Genomic DNA, 21505 nt, shown 5'->3' with positions numbered 1-21505 from the left:
AACTGCAATTAGCTGTTGAAAAGTTCCCAATAGTACATTTTATTGTTTTGTGTGATTAGTACTCTTTTTTATGTTTTAAAACTATACTACATCTTGATGAGTTTAATTTAGTTATGAAACAATTGCAGCTTGTTTTAACATCTGCAAACCTGTGCCAAAGCCAAAAAATTATGCTTTATATGCAGTGAGCTAGTATTCTATTTTTGTTTAATTTATAATAATCTTATAAATTTAAGCCATTCATCAATTCTTGCTACATTGCATTGTCATTGACGCTGCTCCACTCTGGTGTTAAAAAATCTTGATCTTTCGATCTCCAAAAACCTTTAATTGTCATTGCTGCATTTCGTATGTGCAAAGTTATAAACAGGAAGTTTGTGTAAACAAAGCGTATTCTATATTATAGAAATAACAAAAAGAGAAGATTCATTAGGAATAGTTGACAAGGTTGCATAAAGTTAACAAGGTTCCACTTCATTTGTGTAATGCTACAGATAAAGTGATGAGAGGTAAGCAACCAGATGAGCAATACTGCTTTACTGTAACTCAACAGAAACTAGAAAACTTAATTCAGTCGTCTAAACCAGCTTCAATGGTAGAGCTATGAGCGTTATTGCTTTTGTCTTTTAGTCTCGCCTGCAGCAGATGATGTTCAAGAACGCCTGTCCGGATGTCCATTTGTGTAATGTCTTTCTTGATGTTGAGTAAGGCTTGCTTGATCTTGACTAAAGGGGCTGTAGTGAAACAAATGAGATGCGCTCAAACATGATTTTCCAAAAAAGTAAACTTTGGCAAATATTATGTTGCACTGCAACTCTTTTGAAACTATTGAATACTCTTTAACCAGTTTTCAAGAATACAGAATATATTAATTCTAGACTAGATGACCAATGTAAAACAGTTTTTTAAAATTATTTTAAACATTAAATATAGTTATATATATTATAGTATAGTAAAAAATAGTAAAGCATCTTTTAATGGTCAACTCTTTTCTTTTTTAGCTACTTGGGAATTTCATGCATTATGATGCACCTGCAGGACATGAAAATGCAACACAATGCATGAAACATTCGAGTAAGTGGGAAAAATAAATTATTCTTTAGAAATATTTTGCATGCTTTGTTTACATAGAGCTATTTAAATGTAGAGCAATTTATTTTTAGCCATTATTAAAATAGCCGGATATTAATATAGTATTATTACTTTATTATATTATGGCTAAAATAAAATACTCATATAATATTCTATTATATTATGGCTAAAACACCCAGCTGTACTGAATACTTTGTCTCTCTGTATATCCTTTCCTTTCTATACGTATATATCTGTGCCATATGTAATCAGTCTAAATGCAGCACCCATATTATGTGGCTAATTTGTATTTTAGTTTATGTATAAACTATAATCACTTAAATCAAACATGATGAGAAGCTGCAATTACAAAAAATTTAACCTAAAATAATTCTAACAAACTTGAGACAAACAACGTGTTTGTTTTGTAGTGTATAAACACACAAATTGGCAAAAAGTTAACACTTGTAAACAGGCCACATACAGCTTGTCATGGAGAAAGCAAGGATACTCCACATTAATGCCAGCTACCTTCAAAACTTTATTCTGTGCTTTGTGGATGGTAATGGTAAAGCAAACATTGAAAACTGAATACTGCGAATGTAGCAGGAGTTTATAGCTCATAAAAACTAAAAAGAGTAAAGAGACGTTTTAGAACTACCCCTTCTAGTTAACATTAACACCACAGCTAAAAACATCTTAAATTTGTAATGAGAGAAAGACTAGTTACCTCCATCGGTCATACTGCTACCACGGTCTTCCATCTCTGACTTTACTCTTTCCAGATCTTCCGTTATCTAAAAATGTGATAAGTATTATATTGTATGAATGAATCAAGCATCCTACGCCTACTGTTAACATCCATAATGTGAAATTAGCTGTGATAAACTGGATGAGAAGAAGTTACTTTAGCTCAAGCTGCTTAATGCCAGACTGTAAAATACTCACATGTGCACCAATGAATTGAAGAATGCCAAGAAAAGACAACTCCGATGGTTTATAGTTGGTTAGAAGAAGCAAACCAGTAGTTAATAATAAAGTAAACCATTAGTGAATAGTGAGTAACCGGAGTAAATGTCTGAACCAAAACTTGACAAGTGTGTGATCAGCTAAAACTATTATGGGATAATTTCGATCGTGTTCAAAAAATTTGTTTGTTTTCGAGTAATTAACTTTCAATAAAATGATAGTTCGAGAGACTATTTTTTGGTCAATTGAATTCAAGAGATTTGCTTGATATCCATTCAAAGACATCTCAATGAGACTGGTTCAAGCATTTACTAATTTTAACTATAATAAGAGCAGTGTCCGTCAGTCTGTCGGAAGACACGATTGGAGGTTTGAAAAAACATTGCATCGTACGGGATTCGAACTCGTGCTAAGTAATAGTAGCTAGTAGCTACCACATCAGACCACATTCAGCAAACGTAAGTAGGATAAGTACAGTCAGCCCATGATGACCTTACACCAAATAAATGTCTAATCTATTTATAGGTTGTGCTGAAAATTTAGATTAATGTAAAAATATAAAATTGCCGAAATTCAGTGTACTATTTTAAAAGCCCTTCTATTACAAGGCAAAGTTCACACTAGTTTACTAGGCATGATTCATCGTTTCTAATCTTGAAGTTCAAACAAGTAAAGAGTAGAAACAGGTTCAATAACTCACTTCAGCTAATGACCTAGTTCTCTCCGTTACTCCACCACTTGCTTGTTTGTACCTTTCCTTGGTTTCTGCCAACTGATCCTGTAACATTTAGATGTGCGACTACAGATACCGTAAAGAGATACCGTAGAGAGATACAATAGAGAGATACAGTAGAGAGATACCATAGAGAGATACAGTAGAGAGATACCGTGGAGAGATACCGTGGAGAGATACCGTAGAGAGATACCGTAGAGAGATACCGTAGAGAGATACCGTAGAGAGATACCGTAGAGAGATACCGTAGAGAGATACCGTGGAGAGATACCGTGAAGAGATACCGTGGAGAGATACCGTGGAGAGATACCGTGGAGAGATACCGTGAAGAGATACCGTGGAGAGATACCGTGGAGAGATATCGTGGAGAGATACCGTGGAGAGATACCGTGGAGAGATACCGTGGAGAGATACCGTGGAGAGATACCGTGGAGAGATACCGTAGAGAGATACCGTAGAGAGATACCGTAGAGAGATACCGTATAAAGATACCGTAGAGAGATACCGTAGAGAGATACCGTAGAGAGATACCGTGGAGAGATACCGTGAAGAGATACCGTGGAGAGATACCGTGGAGAGATACCGTGGAGAGATACCGTGAAGAGATACCGTGGAGAGATACCGTGGAGAGATATCGTGGAGAGATACCGTGGAGAGATACCGTGGAGAGATACCGTGGAGAGATACCGTAGAGAAATACCGTGGAGAGATACCGTAGAGAGATACCGTAGAGAGATACCGTAGAGAGATACAGTAGAGAGATACCGTAGAGAGATACTGTATAAAGATACCGTAGAGAGACAAGCTGTAGTAAGAGAATAGCAACTATTCTCTTATAAAAGCTATCTGTGACAAGTGAATACCCATAACTTTACCAAAAGAAGAGGCATCTGCATCTCTAGAAAAACTATCTGTCTTTATTCTGAGACATATATGCTGACAACAAAGCTATCTGCGCTGATATAAAGCTATCTGTGTTACTACTAAAGCTATCTGTGCTGATAATAATGTTATATGTGCTGAAAGAAAGGCTATCTGTACTGATGAAGACTACCTGCATGCTGCGGAACTCATTAAGGTGATGTTCAAGCTGTCCATTAAGGTATTTCTCTCTTGTTGCGATCTTGTCTAGTGTTTTTGTTATTTCATCATGCAGACGACTAAGGAGTGTCTTTGTCTCTAGAAGAGACTTCTCAATGCCTTCTGAATGTGAGTGCATCTGTTCAACATGCTGCCTCCAGTCCTGTAAGTGAATGCTGCCGCACAATTATTTTCATCAACGTTGTTATATTCAAATGTTTAGATATTTTTAGCTTTAAGATAATACGATATGCCTTGGTGTTACAAAAACTTACAATATTTACCGAGCGTTGTTTTTAAAAAAAGGGCAAAGTTGATTCTGCATATAGCTTGTACAACTATAAAATCTTGAGTACACAATAATTAAAAACTGTTTTTAGACTTGTGAGATCATCAATTTGTTGGACAACAAAAATTTGCAATAATTTATCCAATGTTGTAAAGCTCAGACAGTAAAACTGAACTAGTAGTGTTGAAGGACTTATCGAGTTCTCATAATCATTGTGTATAGCATCTCTTATGTCAGCTGTACCCATAGTATAGCAAGTAGTATAGCAAAGTATAGCAAATTGCCGAAATTCATTGTTACACATTGTTCAAAGCTTGTTCATTGTTTAAAGCTCACAATAGTATAGCAAATCTAGTGTCTGTATCTAAATTCAAGTCCCATAATAGTTTGTGGCTGGTATAAGCTTTAAATTCATCATGCCACGGCGGATATCCTGATAGAAAAAGGCCTAAGATGGCTGAGACATGTGCACAAGATGGGTCATGAGCAGTTACTAAAACAACTATTATATTCACAACTATGAAAAAACGACAAATCAGGGTAAACCCAGACTGAGATACAAAAATGTAGAGAAGCATAACATGAAGTTTGAGGGAACTAGACACAAACAGATGGAAAAAGGTGAAAAACAGAGCTGCGTGAAAGTCAGTGACAAAGCCTAAACCATAAGACAGTCATTGTTGAAGAGAGAGAAAGAAGACAAAGAGAAAGAGAGAAGGGAGAGAGAGAGAAAGAAAGAGAGAGAGAGAGAGAGAGAGAGAGAGAGAGAGAGAGAGAGAGAGAGAGAGAGAGAGAGAGAGAGAGAGAGAGAGAGAGAGAGAGAGAGAAGGGGAGGGAGAGAGATACGCTCTAAATAGAACTTGAAGCACGTGTTTCACAGTCTGTCTTATTATGCCACTACTTGTTACAAAACTAAAGCATGTGAGTAGCTGCCAAAGTGGGACAATCAGCCTGAGTACCTTGTTATCTGTTCTGATGGTAACTTTCAGCTGAGGGAGAACCTTTTCTAATTCAAGTTTCCACTCAGCTGCTGTTGTGTTAGACACCATAATGTTTTCTGGTTTTCCGATCACATCTGTCTTTTTGTTTTTTAGAGCATCCAAATCGAGGAGACTTTCTTCTTCTCCAAACTCATCATCTAGATCTTCAGCCATCTCTTCTTCGACCTTGTTAAGGTCAAGTTCAGCCTCATCATCAATAGCATTGTCCTCTACTTCCTCTTCTTCTTGTGGGTAAATTGGCCTGTTGAAGTCAAATATGAAGATTTTTGCATGGATCACTTCACTCACACCTGTTTTCCAATAGTTATTGTTCAATCATTGCCAATTAAATGTTAATATCTATAGCATTGATCAGAAGAGCTCATTTTAAAATCTGCAATAGAAAGTCCGTGTTTGTCATTTAAATTTGAAACTTCTAAGATAGTGCTATCTATTATCTATTAGAAAATAAGAAAAAACATTTCGAATTCAAAATTAATTGTTCAGAATGACTTTTTGAACAGTAAGTAATGCAAAAGCAAAAACAATGCAGTACTTGAAAAATAAACTATAAATACTACTGTACATTGCCCATGAGAAGCTCCTGTGTATTAGTACGCTGTCACAGAGCTTGTTGATTACATCAATACATTGTTCTCCACATCCGGTCTTGAGTTTAGCAGGAGGAAAATCTACTGTGTGTCCCAGTGATTTCAACTCCAAAAGTACACTGGATATAGTTGCATTAGGGTCATCATACTGTAAAAAAATGAAATGTTGTCAAAGAAACTGACAATCAAAAAGAAGCTCGACTTGAACAAATTAAAAACTCTTCTGGCACTATTTACCAAATCCTACCTTCATGCTTTTACATATACTGTAGCGTTAAATCACACAACATTCTGTATGCAATAATTTTAGCAAAAAATTCTATCGCAAACACAGGGCTATGTGACACTGTCTATCAAGTCAAAAGATTATTCCCTTACAAAGGATATAACATACTTGGTAAAAGGGTCTATGGCTATACCAGTTTTCTTGGTCAACCGGTCAGTGTTTGATATTACTATGTCATGCTATAAATAACATAATATTCATAAGTCATATATTTATTTGTATGTCAAAAACATATAATATTAAACATAAATTTGAAGAAAAAATTCACAACCTTAGCTCACTAATCCTTATTGTTTTAAAGCACGTTTAAAAGCTTTTAAACCAACAAAAGCTGGTAACCAAAAAGAACAGGCTTTTGTTTTCAAATGATAAATATGTCGCGCTCCAAAAGTAAAAATGGCAGTTTTCATATACTGAAACTATTATTAAATGTATCAATACCAAACCTCTTGAGGTGGATCAAAGTTTCTTCCACTCAAACGTATTAGCCAAGCACATAAAGACGTAAAGTTGTAAAATTGCTCTCCAGAGTTTGTAGGTATTGCAAAGTAGTGCCTGCAAATGTAACAAACTAACATTGACAGTAAATAGCAGGATTGTAAAAGAAAATTAAATTAGTATATATGACAAAACATTACTCTAATTATTAGAAACATAAGTAATACTTTTTAGAAAAACAACCAAAATTTATGAAATATCAAAACATATATTATCCAATGCCAGCAAAGTAGCAAAAAAGATTTTAAAGCTACAATAGACAAACATAAACATATTCTTTTACAAACATAGACACAAAGAAAAAATAACTGTAGTTCCATTTATACAAAGAATAAAAACAAATGCATTGCCAAAATAGTCGCAAATAAACTTTTTATTCGTTATAATGCATATTACTGTATATAGTTAATACAAACCTAGAGAATGGTTTGAAGCCAAGCTCTCGACAGAACAGCCTTTCATAATCGAGCAGTTTCAATTTTTCTATGATGCTTTCCATTAAAACAAACTGAGTGTATGCTGCACCAGGCCCGCTTCCATCATCTGCATCGTCTCCACGCCGCCTTTCTTCACCCATTATTCAATTATTAAAGACAGTTAGTGAAGAACATGAATTTTGTATTGGAATATCCAAAGCAACCTGGAATGTGCGCGTGCGTACAAGCCTTTTCCGTTGATGTCGACTTTGACTTAAATTTAAATTTTATAGCGTAGCATAAACTTTAATAATATTTTTAAATTGTTTTATACTTAAAAATTACAAAATTTAACAAAAAATTAGTTATTTTGAATTTTAAGGTTATCTCCGCGGATGTGAGGTTTTGTTGCGATTAGAGACCAGCGGCATGGTTCGCGCTGTATCTGTGTAGGAGATTAGGAGCAGACGATCTTACGGTAATAATGTCAGTTTTGCTGTTTTTTAAAGATGTTTTTAAAACTGACAATGTGTAGTTTTTTTTTATAAAAACATAAACGTATGTGTTTTAAATATACAATCTTAAAATCTAATGGGCAACTACAATAACAAACACCATAAACAACAGATAGAAAGAATGTTGGCATATCAGCATTTAGACATTTTGTTGGCTAAATCTGAAAGGCCTTAGGATCTCACAAGCGGATAATTCTAGGTTTAGGTTACGGTTCTTTTTTTCAATTTTTATGGATTAGTCCAACCAACTTTTAGATGCATGTAATCGCACATTTTTCCGAGTTCCTTGGTGTTATAATGTACCAAGCATGAGAGCTTCCTTGTTTCAAACAACAACAGGGTATAGTAGTATACAGAATGATTTATTACGCACGTAGGCATTACATGGATAGGTGAATAAGCTTTGATAAATCAGGTAATTTAGGATATTAAATTATGCAACACCTGATTCTACTAGCTCAACTTTGAAAACAGTATTGATAGTCCATCTTACCAATGATATACAGCCCCCCAGGGGGGGGGGGCTGTATATCATTGATCTAACGAAAACATGTAGGTTCTGCATAATAACATAATCATTTGCTATATGTAATTAGTAGGTAATATATATGGCTTAGTATTTTTCTTTAATTTTCAACTCATGTCTTTTGCGCTTCAGTTGTTTTAACAGAACACCTTTCAACAGACTTATTATATTATTTAAATTGTTCAGGCGAATGAAGGCACAATGGAAAGCACAGATGAGACAAATGGGGTGATCGCAGTCAGTATAGCAAATGGTGTTGAGATGAAGCTTGACACAAAAGAAAACGAGAATGGATATCCTGAGCATGACAGCCATTCTTTTCCAGATGAGTTTGGTGCAAAACACTTTATGGATAATTCTCGACCTACAACCAAAAGGGTCAAGAAAGGAATTTACATCTCATATTCACCCGATGCTGGATTTGAAGAGAGGGCTTTTGTCAGTGACATGGTTCGACAACTTAAGGAGAACAATATGGCTGATGATATCTGGTTTGATAAAGACGAGAATTGTATTGATAGTCCGATATGGTTTAGTCAAAGAATGGAAGCTGCTGAAAGATGTCAAGCAGCTATCCTCATTTTATCTGATCAATATTTTACATGCCCCGTTTCAGTGTATGAGGCACGAACGCTCATGGAGAGAAATCTTTCACAACTCAAGTCTGTGCAAACATATAGCGTTTTATATTCTAAACTAACTGAAACAGAGATTTCGAAACATTACGCCAGTCTTTTGGAAAACCCTGTAGATTTATCGACGGCAGTTAATGCGAGGCTTAGCATGGCGGAGAAAACATCAGTCGTGTTAGGTAGCATTATGGAAACACTAGAGAAGTTTGCTGTTATTAATACTCCTCTCAAGGCTGTCGATGATGTTGAAGCACGATTTGATGGGAAATACAAAAGCAAGGTTTGCATATAGTGTTGTTTTTATTGATTGTTGTCATTTTATTATAGCTCATTGTCATTTGATTACTGCTCTTATGCCTCTGAATATACTTTCAAGTCTATGCACACATTTACGTGACATTGTTTACATAACGATGCTTGTTTGAATCCAAAAATACGCTGCCTCTACATGTTCGCACAAATTTTGGTAATTCTGTGCAGAAAATCTGCCGCTGGGACACGTCCAATCTGCAGGAGTGGTTACATGATTTGGGCATTAAGGAGTTTTATCGTCAGAGCTTTGCTGAGAGAATGATTGATGGCTTTCTACTCATATCCATGGGAGACGATGACATGGTCAATCATTTAGGTATCTCTTGTTCTAGCATGTGTCACATCGTGTATCTAGCTATTTTAAGCTTATCATGCAAACATTGCATTAGCATGATACTGTATCATAGCAAATCAACATCGCTAATAGTTTGTCATCTTGTTTAGTAGCATTTGTTTTTACAAAAGCTACTGCCAATCACTTGTTACAGCCACGGTTTGTTTGATGCTTTTCACTAGTCATTCTTAGTTAATCAATTGTTTTGTATAAAGTGCGCTGAGCCAATAATGCAACAAAGTACAACTAGCATGCGCAGGATAAATACTGCAACTGATTTGACAATCTTTGTTGGTCTGATGAACATTACTAACTCCACTAACATGCTTTATGTTTAACATCACAGGTATAACTAGCATGTCTTTTATAGTAACATCCCAGGTATAACTAACATGTCTTTTATAGTAACATCACTGGTATGACTAACATGTCTTTTATAGTAACATCACTGGTATGAGTAATATGCCTTTTATAGTAACATCACAGGTATAACTAGCATGTCTTTTATAGTAACATCACAGGTATGACTAACATGCCTTTCATAGTAACATTACTGGTATAACTAGCATGCCTTTTATAGTAACATCGCTGGTATGAGTAACATGCCTTTTATAGTAACATCACAGGTATGAGTAATATGCCTTTTATAGTAACATCACTGGTATAACTAACATGCCTTTCATAGTAACATCACTGGTATGACTAACATGCCTTTTATAGTAACATCACAGGCATAACTAGCATGTCTTTTATAGTAACATCACTGGTATAACTAACATGCCTTTCATAGTAACATCACTGGTATAACTAACATGCCTTTCATAGTAACATCGCTGGTATGAGTAACATGCCTTTTATAGTAACATCACAGGTATAACTAGCATGTCTTTTATAGTAACATCACTGGTATGAGTAATATGCCTTTTATAGTAACATCACTGGTATGAGTAATATGCCTTTTATAGTAACATCACTGGTATAACTAGCATGTCTTTTATAGTAACATCACTGGTATGAGTAATATGCCTTTTATAGTAACATCACTGGTATGAGTAATATGCCTTTTATAGTAACATTACTGGTTTAACTAGCATGCCTTTTATAGTAACATCGCTGGTATGAGTAACATGCCTTTTATAGTAACATCACAGGTATAACTAGCATGTCTTTTATAGTAACATCACTGGTATGAGTAACATGCCTTTTATACTAACATTACAGGTATAACTAACATGCCTTTTATAATAACATCTCTGGTATGACTAGCATGCTTTTGGTAATCAATGTACTAAAAACAACTAACATGTCTGTTACCTCAAACTTTACAGACTTATCTTAAATGTCTGCCATCAACAAAACTAACCTGACCAGCACAACTTTCATGACTGGCACTGGTCAGTGTGGTTATTGGTGTAACAATTGAGTGAAAGATAATTAACCCTTGTTTTACATCATTTGCTAGCTGACTAATTGTTGCAAAATAGAAGGATCTTTTAAAAAAATGTTGTCATATTAAGAACATTCTGAAGTTAACTGGAATGCTGACACCAGTCAGTGGGAATGATTTGTCAACCAAAAATGTACATTAATTGGCCTAAACTTTATATTGGTTTGAAGAAAGTAGTTTTATCTAGTCTGGTAAAGAACAGAAACTGCTTCTAAACTGATTATTTCAACCACACAGAAATTCAAACATTAACTAGCATTACCATGTTGTCTTGCATGATATCGTATGTTGTAAAGACAGTTTATCCTGTGACCAGTTCGCTAGTTTACCCAAGACTATTCATAAAGTATTATCTCCTTGCCTGCTGAATAATAAATAGCCCTACAACTGAATGCGTGTTCAATTATAATCAAATTAAAACCATTTCAATCAGGTTTGGCTGATTGAAAGGGTGTTGTGTTAACAACAGTATTATAAACCAGAATATATCTTTTCATTTTCTTCGCGATTTCTGAATACGGTCTGGTATTATAGTCATAATGCAATTAAGTTAACAAAGTGGCTTGACAATTGTAGTCAAAATGTTTCATCAACAAATGCCAGTCATAATGCTCCACTTTCAGTGATAATGAGGTAACGGAAAGTCTAATCACTTAGTTCATCACAGCCGGTTTAAGGAGCTAATGTCGCAACTGAGCTCACCCTCTTTTATCGATGGGTATTATCGATGATAGTTACGTCAATAATAATATTATGATGGAAGTATTCAGTTAGAATTTTGTTAAACTATAGCATATGTTTTCAAACGACTAACGAGCAAACTGTGAAGCCAAGGTAATGAAGCTAAACTGAATACTGTTCTTGCCCCTAATACCTAGCATGTACTGGAAGCCAGTCAAATGCAGTACTAACAAGACTTGAGCGCCTAATTTGTATAACATATGTATGCCTACAGGAATGGTTGGTTCAGTCAAACATTTGCATTCTATTTGACCAGAGTGAACAAATGGCATTGCTCTGGGCAGAGTTACATTGTATACGCCAATTTCAAATGAATTGTAATCAGTCAAGTTATTTAAAACATGTACCAACTAACTGATTATATAAACAGTTCAAATATAGAGCGCTTTCTGTATACGGTGTGTTTATATTGAACACTCTTTGTGTATACATGTACCTGATATGTGATGTTTTTTCCGTGTTATGACTCTTCAGAGGCATATAGACGAATCCTAGCCATAATATCAAACTCTCTTCAGAGACGTATAGACAAATCCTAGCCATAATATCAAACTACACATAACTATGTATTACAGAATTTAACATTCCAGAGTGTGTAAACTGTTAAATATCATGAAAATAGTATAACCGACAAGAGTGTTCAAGCAATGGATAAATTAGGCGTGATGTGTGCATCTCTAGACGCTCAGCTGTTTTGTCCTTATTAGGACACCTCAGTACATGTGGTAAATATTTTATTTACTCTTGAGCATATTTGTCCTACATGCTTATATTCAGAGTGAATCTTTGGTTAACCAGTCACTCTCGCATTACTGGCATTCGGCTGTCTGCTAGATATATCTATTTTCTTATTAAGCTATTTGACAGAAATGGTAGCGTTGGTACAGTACCTGCTGGTTTATATTCTTCGAGTTATCTCAAAGTCTATAAGTGACTAGAGAATTGACAGTACAACTTAAAGAGAACAGTAGCCAATGTCAAACCAAACACTCCTCTTTATCTCATCTGTTTATGAGCGTACTTTGCAGAGCTAGATAGTTAGTCGGTATTGTTCAGGTAATAGCCTGTTACTTATCTTCAATTCATGTTTTCGTTGGTTAGTGTATTCATTCATCTATGAAAATCTCATGTACAGTTTAGTCCATTTTAAAAAACCGTTGAGCTCATCTCAAAATTCTCATAAAGGATCAATAGGATTTGTCTGTTGTTGAGCTACATCGCGAGCGCGTAAACACCAGCCTAGCTATATCGCAGCTTGGCTGGTGTCTACGCGCTCCTTCCATTCTAGCATTGTGTTTAACTCATAGCCATAGTTGAAAAAGCAAATCGAAACCATTCACGCAAACAACCTATCTTTCAGGGGAGTAGTATCGATTGTATGCGTGAAAATACGGCACCCGGCATTGAAGGCAGCTGTGTTGCAATCAATGACAGTGTTTCTCAAGCATTTCTTGAATACAATTCTACAGATTTGTTGTTGATCTTATGCGGTGAGGCTGAAACTGCTATTGTGTATCAGGGTATCCTAGAGTCAGTTTCGGGGGTATCCTAGAGCCAGTATCAGGGTATCCTAGAGCCAGTATCAGGGTATCCTAGAGTCAGTATCAGAGTATCCTAGAGCCAGTTTTGGGGTATCCTAGAGCCAGTATCAGGGTATCCTAGAGCCAGTATCAGAGTATCCTAGAATCAGTATCAGGGTATCCTAGAGCCAGTTTCAGGGTATCCTAGAGCCAGTATCAGGGTATTCTAGAACCAGTATCGGAGTATCCTAGAGCTAGTATCAGGATATCCTAGAGACAGTATCAGGGTATCCTAGAGCCAGTTTTAGGGTATCCTAGAGCCAGTATCAGGGTATCCTAGAGCCAGTTTTGGAGGGCCTTCGAAATGAAATATAAGTTGCTGCCATGAAAGAATAGGATTGGCAATGTAAATAATAATTGTAAAAGTAGTCGGAAAACTGTTAGTAGATTTATTTGCTTTAGGTCACTGGCTAGCATAGTTGATAGATTAAAGTGAGTCTAAGATGTTTGAATAGGTGAAAGCTCGAGTGCTGACAAGGAAATTTTAAATTCTCTATGCTCAAATAGACTCTCGACTAGTCACTCATTCATCGACCTCTATTGTTGCTTTTCTCCTGTATTCTGCCATTACTTCTTTGAACCTTGGGAAATCACTTATGATAAGGTCTGGGTGGCAAAATTAAAAGCAACAGAAATATGATAGAAAAACTGAAATCGATTATATATCAAGGGAACAATCACTATTGCAAGACTTCTTGCAACGATACTACCCACTTAACAACATCTTGTGCCATGTGAACTTTACTTCAGCTCTGCTTAACTGTTCTTCATAAACAGCCTAGACTTAACTCTCATGTACAATTGAAATGCCGGGGCTGGCATTTACTCTTATGAAACTGGGAACCCAAGTTTCAGACTAAAGCAAATATAGGTGTCTGTAATTACTTGGTGTCTGTATAATTGGAGGTTGGCAAATGTAGGGTGCCAACCTCCAATTATATTTTAACAAAAAGCTTCAATTTCTTTATTAATTTCATGTTCAGCTTGCCTTTAACTCTAGTTATTCTTGGAGTATGTCAACCACTATTTCGGACAAGTCGTTGTTTAGACCAACCACTGAATGTCTCTTGCATCAAAATTAATAAAAAAAATCGTTCAGGAGACATTTTTGTTGGTTTTGTGACAGTTAGTTTATGTCTCTCAAATGATGTGCTTTACTGTTAACTGGTCTGGTAACTTGATCGTTTGCATTGACCATTCAATCTTAACAGTACATGTATATGTTCAAATCTCCTAACACTTCACTGATTATTGTTGTGTTGTCATGCCAACTCAGCAATCAATATACAGTTCTTGAAATCTCAGTAACCTCTCTCTAGCAACAATAGTCCTGTTGAACATACAGGATATTACTTAAGCTGAATGTTTCTATACATAAATTTTAGTAATCTCGGTAAGCTTTGTTGATTTCGCTCTTTCAGCCATAGACAGCAGGATTGTGAGGAAAAAGATAATGCAGAACATCCTTGCAGCACTAGACCGAGAGCAGAAACTAGCTGACAACTGGCACCTGAGAGCCAGAACAGTCAGAGCTAAGGCTAACGCCGTCTATCTCATTTATGATCCAGCTGATGTTCGACTAGCTCAAACTTTTAAAGTAGACCTCAACAAAAAGAACTTGCAGGTTGGTCGACAAAAAACAAACGCTGATCGTCTTAGATTGAGGCTGTGCTAGCTTTTGAAGGATGAACCAAATAGTTTAGAACACAAGTTAGACTCAGCCATTTCATTGTAGGCATTCATTGTACAGAATACATTTAACTTTATATTATAAGAATATTTGCTAGAACATATTACATTCATGACATTAGCGAGTTCGCATTTTGCTTTAGTATTTATTTAAAAGTCTAGTTTAATTTGTTTTGTAGCTGCATAAATTTATTCATGCAGTTTTAAGTTATGTTCAACTAGGTCTGCTCATCATTGCTCCTCATCAACTTAGATTACATTTTTTAACAAGTGAATAAAACCTAATTACTCATAAAAATTGATCTTGATTACGTGATGACGACAAGCCCGATGCCACGACTAGCTATGCTAATGCGTATTATGAACTTCATCACACTTCCAGCTTTTTTTTCTTTTGTTTAATTACTATTGTTGATAAAAATAAATCAAAAAGTCAAAATCAAATCATTACACTAATGTGTTGTTTTCACATATTTTTATGACATTAGAAGCAGGGCCGTATCCTCCTATACTGCAGCTACTACCATGACAGTACCTTTTTTTGAGGCTCAAATTCCCGAAATTCACGTCATATTTGCGTGCTTTTAATAAATCTTTAAAAAGCTGAAGAAACACAAAATTTTCACTTATGGGTGCCGCCATATTGAATCAGTATCAGTGGTAACAATACTGAAGTCACGCGCTTCGCGAGAGGTATCATTGATGTCTAAATTATCCCTTTCATCACCATGTGCGTTTTTTGCAAACTCAACTGCAACTCAAAGAGATCATTGATGGAGCACACTGTTGGACTACAGTGTTTAAGCTGTGTGTTGGTTATTTGAGCAATGTACTAAAAAGGTCGATTGAGAATTGGTTGTTATTATTAATTATTTATATTATTATTATTGATTGAGAGAGATCATTCAGCGCTATTAACCGGGTTCTGACTGCCATAAGGGCCTCTATGGGTAAAAAAAGACTGAACAGCGTACTAATACCACATGTGCACAATGATCCAACTGATAAGCTATAACAAGTTTGAAAGTGTCAATGATAGAAGCTATCATTGACACTTTCAAAAACTACCACAGTGGAAGATCTTCCCTCCTTTAAATTAATTTTAATTAAGTATTTGTGTAAATGACTCAGTTTACTCATTCTACTGCTCAGTAGTATAGAATACATTTTAAGTGCATTATTTTTAACATGGTGCTCTATTAATTTTACTTTTTAATTCTTCAATATTATTTAATTAAATTATTTCATAGGAAACTAGTCGTTTTCTACATCATTCAGCATTGTACCCAGTGATAATTCTACATCATGCTAGCTGTGGCCAACCCCTTTAGCAGCTTTCATTCACATTATATTTTTAATAAGCGTTGTTAAAGACAATCTCAATAAACAGTTTTATATTTTGAAAACAGTGGTTTGTAATGTCAAATTTGCTGTTAGAACATGTGCCCCATCAGGAGCCAAGTGTGCTAGATTTGCACCATTTTGACTAGTTATACTAAAAAATCTCCTGGTGGAGAACCCCTGGACCCCCCACCGAGAGGGCACTCAGCACCCCTCTCGGACTCTCTCCGCAGTACCATTTTCAAACAGGTAGATACAGCCCTGATTAGAAGCAAGAAGTGATTATATTGTTGTTATAGGTCATCCACCATCAGAAGCTTGGACAGTCTAAGGAAGAGTTCCTGCACCTGAATGGGCCTTTCATGGCCTCTTGTAACTACGTGCTGCTTGTACTCACTGAGCATGCTACCTCCTCCCCTTTCGTCTTCCACGAGATGCTCTTCGCTGATTGGTTGGGCAAAAAGATTATAGTGGCTTTGTTTAAAAATGATTGGCTCAATTTGAGGCCATCTATGAAAGCCGTGATAGGTTGGTTGAACTCCACTGTTTTATTATCGTAAACAAAGTTCCATAAAGTTGAAGGTCACTTCAAAAATTTGGCTCTAAAAGTTGCACTGCTTTGCCATGCTACTTCACTAAACTGATAGGAAAGTGTCAATTGTCTCGTATTCCTTTTCGTCACAAATTTGCACTGGGTATCTCTACCATCTTTAGCTAGTGCCTGTTTAAAAGTGTGATGGATTTGCTTAAAAATCAATAAAAACTGCAGGTTGTGAATAGTTTTAAAAATCTCATTATTTGTAACACCATGTAGAATAGAACAGTTGCTCGACATGAAATCCGACCATCAAACACAGATTTTAGCAGTCGGTTGAAATACGTGATTCACAAAAAGTTGCCTTTTATCTTTGAAAAAACATACATTAGATGGTCATACAGCATTCATAATAATGTTTATAATTGCTTTGCTGCTGATAATGGCATGTTTGTAAAACTCTGCAATCTACATTGTTTTTGTTTTTCACCCATCCGCAGGAAAATGGTGGGGACAATGGTGAACAATCTTAATCTAGATGTATGAATGCTTTTTCTCGAGTCAGGTTTGATTAGTGACCAAATACAACAAAGTATATTTTGCCGGGCTGTAGTTTAGTTAGAAATGTCTATTTGTTAGACCCCTTTATTAAGGTAGCTAAGTATTTCCGTGCTGCCTTAACATTGGCCCCTGTATCTCAGGAGAATGCCTCGCTGTCGACTTTGAGAGAAATCTATACTCAGATGGTATGGATGTCCTGGAACACCATCTCAAGCCTCTCCGTGCTCTCCCTGGTGTCGTGCTTGAGCAGTCATACCTAAACAAGATGGCAGAAGGGCTTAGGCCTCTTGCTCAGCTGGCTGCCACAAACGCAGGTAATATTTTTAATGACTCGTGTGCCTGTATAGCACTTACAATAAATACACTCACCGCTATTTCTCAGGGTGTGATTTATATTGTATAAATACTTATATTTATGTGATCAGTATTGGAGGCTTTTTAGGAAGATTCACTGTGGTAGTGAATGCCAGAATAAAAAATATCTTTTATGGAATGAAAGTTCTTTGAATAAGTTATATCCATTTCAATATTCTGAATAAAAATTTGTAGATTTTTTCAATTTGCTAGTTGTTTGTTAGCGAGTAGATTCTGCTGTAGCTAAAGACCCTAGCAACACTTGAAACGGTGAAACCGAGCAGTATTCAACATAAAATATCAATCCTAGCTAGGAGGCAGCTACAACTGCAGTTGCTTATAGTGTTCAGCACTATCCAACCTTGACAAATAACTACCTAGATCAGGGGTCTGCAACCTTTTCCACTTAAAGAGCCATTATGACACGTTTTCCACAACAAACGCAGTGGGAGCCACAAACCACTTTTGATATTTTAAATTTAAAAATACATAAACACTACATGAAATGTTTTTGTTTAGCTTTTAATGCTTTTATACCATGTTTACAACACAAAACGAAAAAGTGTGGCATTGAGTTATCACCATAATTACAATTTTTTAAAGTTATATTACAATATCTAGTGATAAAACTTTTATATTTTTATGAATTACTCCGTATATAATAAAAAGGGAAGAAGTCCAAAGTCAGAGGGAGCCACAGTAAGGGGATGAAAGAGTCGCATGCGGCTCTGGAGCTGTGGGTTGCTGACCCCTGACCTAGATGTTACTCAATATTAATTTGTCAACCATATCTGGCATTGTTACTGCTATTTTTCCTTTATTTTATTCTCACTCCTTTAGCTTCAAGATCACCAAATGTAATCACTAACTGACACTTGATATGCTATAAACTTGTTAGATTTTGATGGATTCTGCTATTGTACCTTTTGGTGGTTTGACAAATGTCTATGTCTAATATGCTCTCAAGCAACTAACTCCTGCGTCTCTGATGCTTTGCTATGCTATACCCAGCTCATGTGCTTATTTACTATGTCCTTTTGTAGATGTGTTTATACATAACATGAGAGTCAAGTATGCTTCTATACGCAACACTCTATGTCTTTATTGCACGACAAGCCATGCTCTTCTTGTGTATGAAATTTGACTGTTGTAATCATGATTGCACTGCACATATATGTCATGCTAGTACACTGACCTCTATGTACTTGCTTCTTCTCTTTTTTGGTTATGCTGAGTGCATGCTTATTTTTTCCATTTTTTACCTGCAAATAAGGGTTGCCCTCTCTTATTAGCCTTGTTCTATACTCTCAAGTTAGAATGTCTGAGGTCAGACTTTAGGCGGCTGCTTTAAATATTCACACAAATTCTGACATTGAAGGCCAGTTAATCATGCTTCAAACTTTTATTAAAGGGCTTTGATTGTATACATCATAAGTTGTAAGTATGCGATAGTAGCCTTAGGATTTGTTCAAGCTTGAGAACTGCTAATAAAAAGGAGTGATCTTTCCTCTCGGAATCTTCCTTGTCCTTCAGTATTTGGTTTACAAGGCTTGAATGAGAAGACCCTTTAGCATTATTTGTGCAATTTTAGCCGTTTTACTGCTGAGCGTGGTGTGATAGCCTGGCAGCATGTTTGGCTAGTTGAGCTCTAGGATTAAGAGGAAGCATTGCCTTCACCGTTTGACTTAGCTTGAACATTCATTCTTTGATATATGACACCAATGGAATCATTAACCGCTGAACAATAGTCTTGCATCAACAGTTTGACAGCATCTGGATCAGCCTAGATATTTGCTTGAACAGTTCACTTGCTCTGCTTTTTTATGGCGTAGGATGTGAACAGCTTTGTTGGTATAAGCTATGGGTGCGGGTTACTTGAGGTAATTGTCTTGATATTACACATTTTAAGGCATCGCTTTAGCAATATAAGTATATTCTAGAATTTATCAGTAAAGAATCCTATACAGGGTTTGTCGGATGGAGCTACTATGATGTCATGTCATATACAGTCATACTTCGACTTACGAGCTTAATGCGTTCCGAGACTGAGCTCGTATGTCAATTCATTTGCATGTTGGTGCAATTTATTTATACGTACTCGTTATTTGATTTTTGTGCGTTTTAGAGATATTATTTTACTTCCAGTTAAAGTTGCTATTTGCATACTTACACCTTTTCCAGAGTCAGCCATGCTTCTTCGTCGCAGCAACCGTAGCGGTTCCCAGATATTCATCAGTTATCAATGGGACATGCAATCTAAGGTACTGCACCTTATGCATCAATGCTCATGGCTTTACTTTTGTATGCTAGCGGCTTTGGCCGCCTTATGCTGGTCAGCCTGTTTTTCCCTCTACGTAAAAAATCTAGTTTGAAGTAGGTATACTACAAATTAAATGTTATAGACTTGCATTTGAGCCTCTTTTCTCGACTCAAGCTTCTCTTGTTTTGAAACTCGATGTACAGTCCAAACTTCTCTTGAGATTGCTTATGACCACATTTTTACACCTTTTTTTAAATTCCTACATAACATGTTTTTATCTTCTTATTTTTACACTAAAATTAAGTTGCTTTTGGGCTAATTATGCATTAGATCAATATTTGTATCTAATGATATCAAAAGATTTTGTGATCTTAACCTTTAAGCTTGATTCCTTCTCGTGTTTCAACTATTTGTACTTTCTCACTTCAATTTTTTATAAATATTTAGCCAACTCAATATGGCAGCTAAGTGATTTACAAGTTGTTCCATGAAAATAAATAAAACTTGTATATAAAATGTTTTAGCAAAAAACTCTCAGTGATGTCATCAATTTTAAATAAGCAATCAAAGATGTAACCATGTCTTCATTCACAAGTACCTTTTCTCCTTTTAGGTGGATGATATAGCTAAAATGTTGGAGACTCATGGATTTCAGTGCTGGGCTGACAATGGAGCACAGATGAGAGGTCACAGTAGCCTTAGCACAAGGTCATCAACTAGTCCAGCTTTGCACGAGTCAAACAGCAGTTTGCAGAGCACTATTCTTCGCAACATGAAATCTGCATCACTTGTCTTCTGTTGTGTGACACCGAAGTACATACAAAGTGACAACTGCCTTAATGATCTGAAGCTAGCTGAAGCGCTCGACAAGCCTGTGATTGCATTGCTTCTCCGCTTTTGTTCTTGGCCTCCCGAAGGAGCGCCACCTAGTGTCAAGAAAATTTTGAGCAAATGTGTGGATGTTGTAGAAATGTACAATGACAAGCTTTATCGAAAAAATCAGTTTCGTATACTTGAAAGGGTGAAGAGGCTGTTGACTCTGTAGTAAGGATATCTGAAGAAAGCATCTCATCACATTTCATATTATTTTTATTTGGTTTTCATTAACACTGTACTGCAAATTTCTAAGTTTATGCATGCTGCCTAATTTGTTTACTTTATGTTAATACACTGTAACCTCAGAAATATTATTTTTTATGTAGTAACTCCAGATTAACAGATCTGAAATGTGCCAATGACTGTAATCCTGGCCAGGTAGCTTATGTTTTTCTCCGTTCATTTCTTTGCTCAATACGCCCATTATTTTCTCTACTGTATTATTTTTTTATTGTTAAAATGAATGTTTTGGCTTTAGTTTGTTCTATCTAATTATATTTTTACTGTTTGCATACTCTGCTCCATTGGTTATTATTTCTATAAATTGTATCTTTTACAATCCATCATTTTCAACTTTCTATTTTCCGGTGATGTTATTAATGGCGAAACGTCCAATGTATTGTGTTTATTCATCAATAAACAGAATGCTGAGTGCATCAAATATTCACATATACTCTAACTAAATATTAGTGAAACAGTTTTGTCACTCTGAGGATATTGATTTTTCGTTGATTCTAAAACTATTCATCTTATATTCCTTGAAATATAGCCTTACATTAATATTTTTAATTTTGTTCTTTGCAATATTTGTAATACGCCACACGAGCTATATTAAAATCTTTTAATTTTGGTTCCAAACTACACTAAAT

The 21505-nt window shown here is 35.8% G+C and overlaps 2 protein-coding genes across 2 annotated transcripts; one reads left to right on the top strand and one right to left on the bottom strand.

Annotated features, from left to right (window-relative positions):
• Nucleotides 1–405: 405 nt before the first annotated feature.
• Nucleotides 406–7136, bottom strand: LOC137393289 (intraflagellar transport protein 57 homolog). The gene is made up of 8 exons (XM_068079775.1): nt 6934–7136; nt 6466–6574; nt 5709–5881; nt 5102–5384; nt 3828–4016; nt 2741–2818; nt 1802–1868; nt 406–734 (listed from the first exon to the last, which is right to left on the bottom strand). The coding sequence occupies exons 1-8, from the start codon at nt 7092–7094 to the stop codon at nt 571–573; spliced, it is 1224 nt and encodes a 407-aa protein (XP_067935876.1). The 5' UTR covers nt 7095–7136; the 3' UTR covers nt 406–570.
• A 216-nt stretch (nt 7137–7352) lies between these two features.
• Nucleotides 7353–21218, top strand: LOC137393434 (uncharacterized). The gene is made up of 8 exons (XM_068079985.1): nt 7353–7411; nt 8161–8886; nt 9087–9234; nt 14442–14644; nt 16350–16578; nt 17287–17460; nt 19682–19761; nt 20374–21218. The coding sequence occupies exons 2-8, from the start codon at nt 8176–8178 to the stop codon at nt 20803–20805; spliced, it is 1977 nt and encodes a 658-aa protein (XP_067936086.1). The 5' UTR covers nt 7353–7411; nt 8161–8175; the 3' UTR covers nt 20806–21218.
• The last annotated feature ends 287 nt before the right edge of the window (nt 21219–21505 follow it).

The sequence above is a fragment of the Watersipora subatra genome, chromosome 4, assembly GCF_963576615.1.
Source record: "Watersipora subatra chromosome 4, tzWatSuba1.1, whole genome shotgun sequence".
Classification (NCBI taxonomy): domain Eukaryota; kingdom Metazoa; phylum Bryozoa; class Gymnolaemata; order Cheilostomatida; family Watersiporidae; genus Watersipora; species Watersipora subatra.
This window is presented reverse-complemented; position numbering and strand designations above follow the sequence as displayed.

What these genes read in the sequence shown, in the direction of transcription:
- LOC137393289 (XM_068079775.1), bottom strand. Translation starts at nt 7,094, where the DNA reads ATGGGTGAAGAAAGGCGGCGTGGAGACGATGCAGATGATGGAAGCGGG. An exon ending in ACTTTGATCCACCTCAAGAG is followed by an intron (nt 5,882 to 6,465) that starts GTTTGGTATTGA and finishes ATTTTTTTACAG; the next exon opens with TATGATGACCCTAATGCAAC. An exon ending in TAGCAGTATGACCGATGGAG is followed by an intron (nt 735 to 1,801) that starts GTAACTAGTCTT and finishes GTTTCACTACAG; the next exon opens with CCCCTTTAGTCAAGATCAAG.
- LOC137393434 (XM_068079985.1), top strand. Translation starts at nt 8,176, where the DNA reads ATGGAAAGCACAGATGAGACAAATGGGGTGATCGCAGTCAGTATAGCA. An exon ending in ATGGGAAATACAAAAGCAAG is followed by an intron (nt 8,887 to 9,086) that starts GTTTGCATATAG and finishes AATTCTGTGCAG; the next exon opens with AAAATCTGCCGCTGGGACAC. An exon ending in AATGGGACATGCAATCTAAG is followed by an intron (nt 19,762 to 20,373) that starts GTACTGCACCTT and finishes TTCTCCTTTTAG; the next exon opens with GTGGATGATATAGCTAAAAT.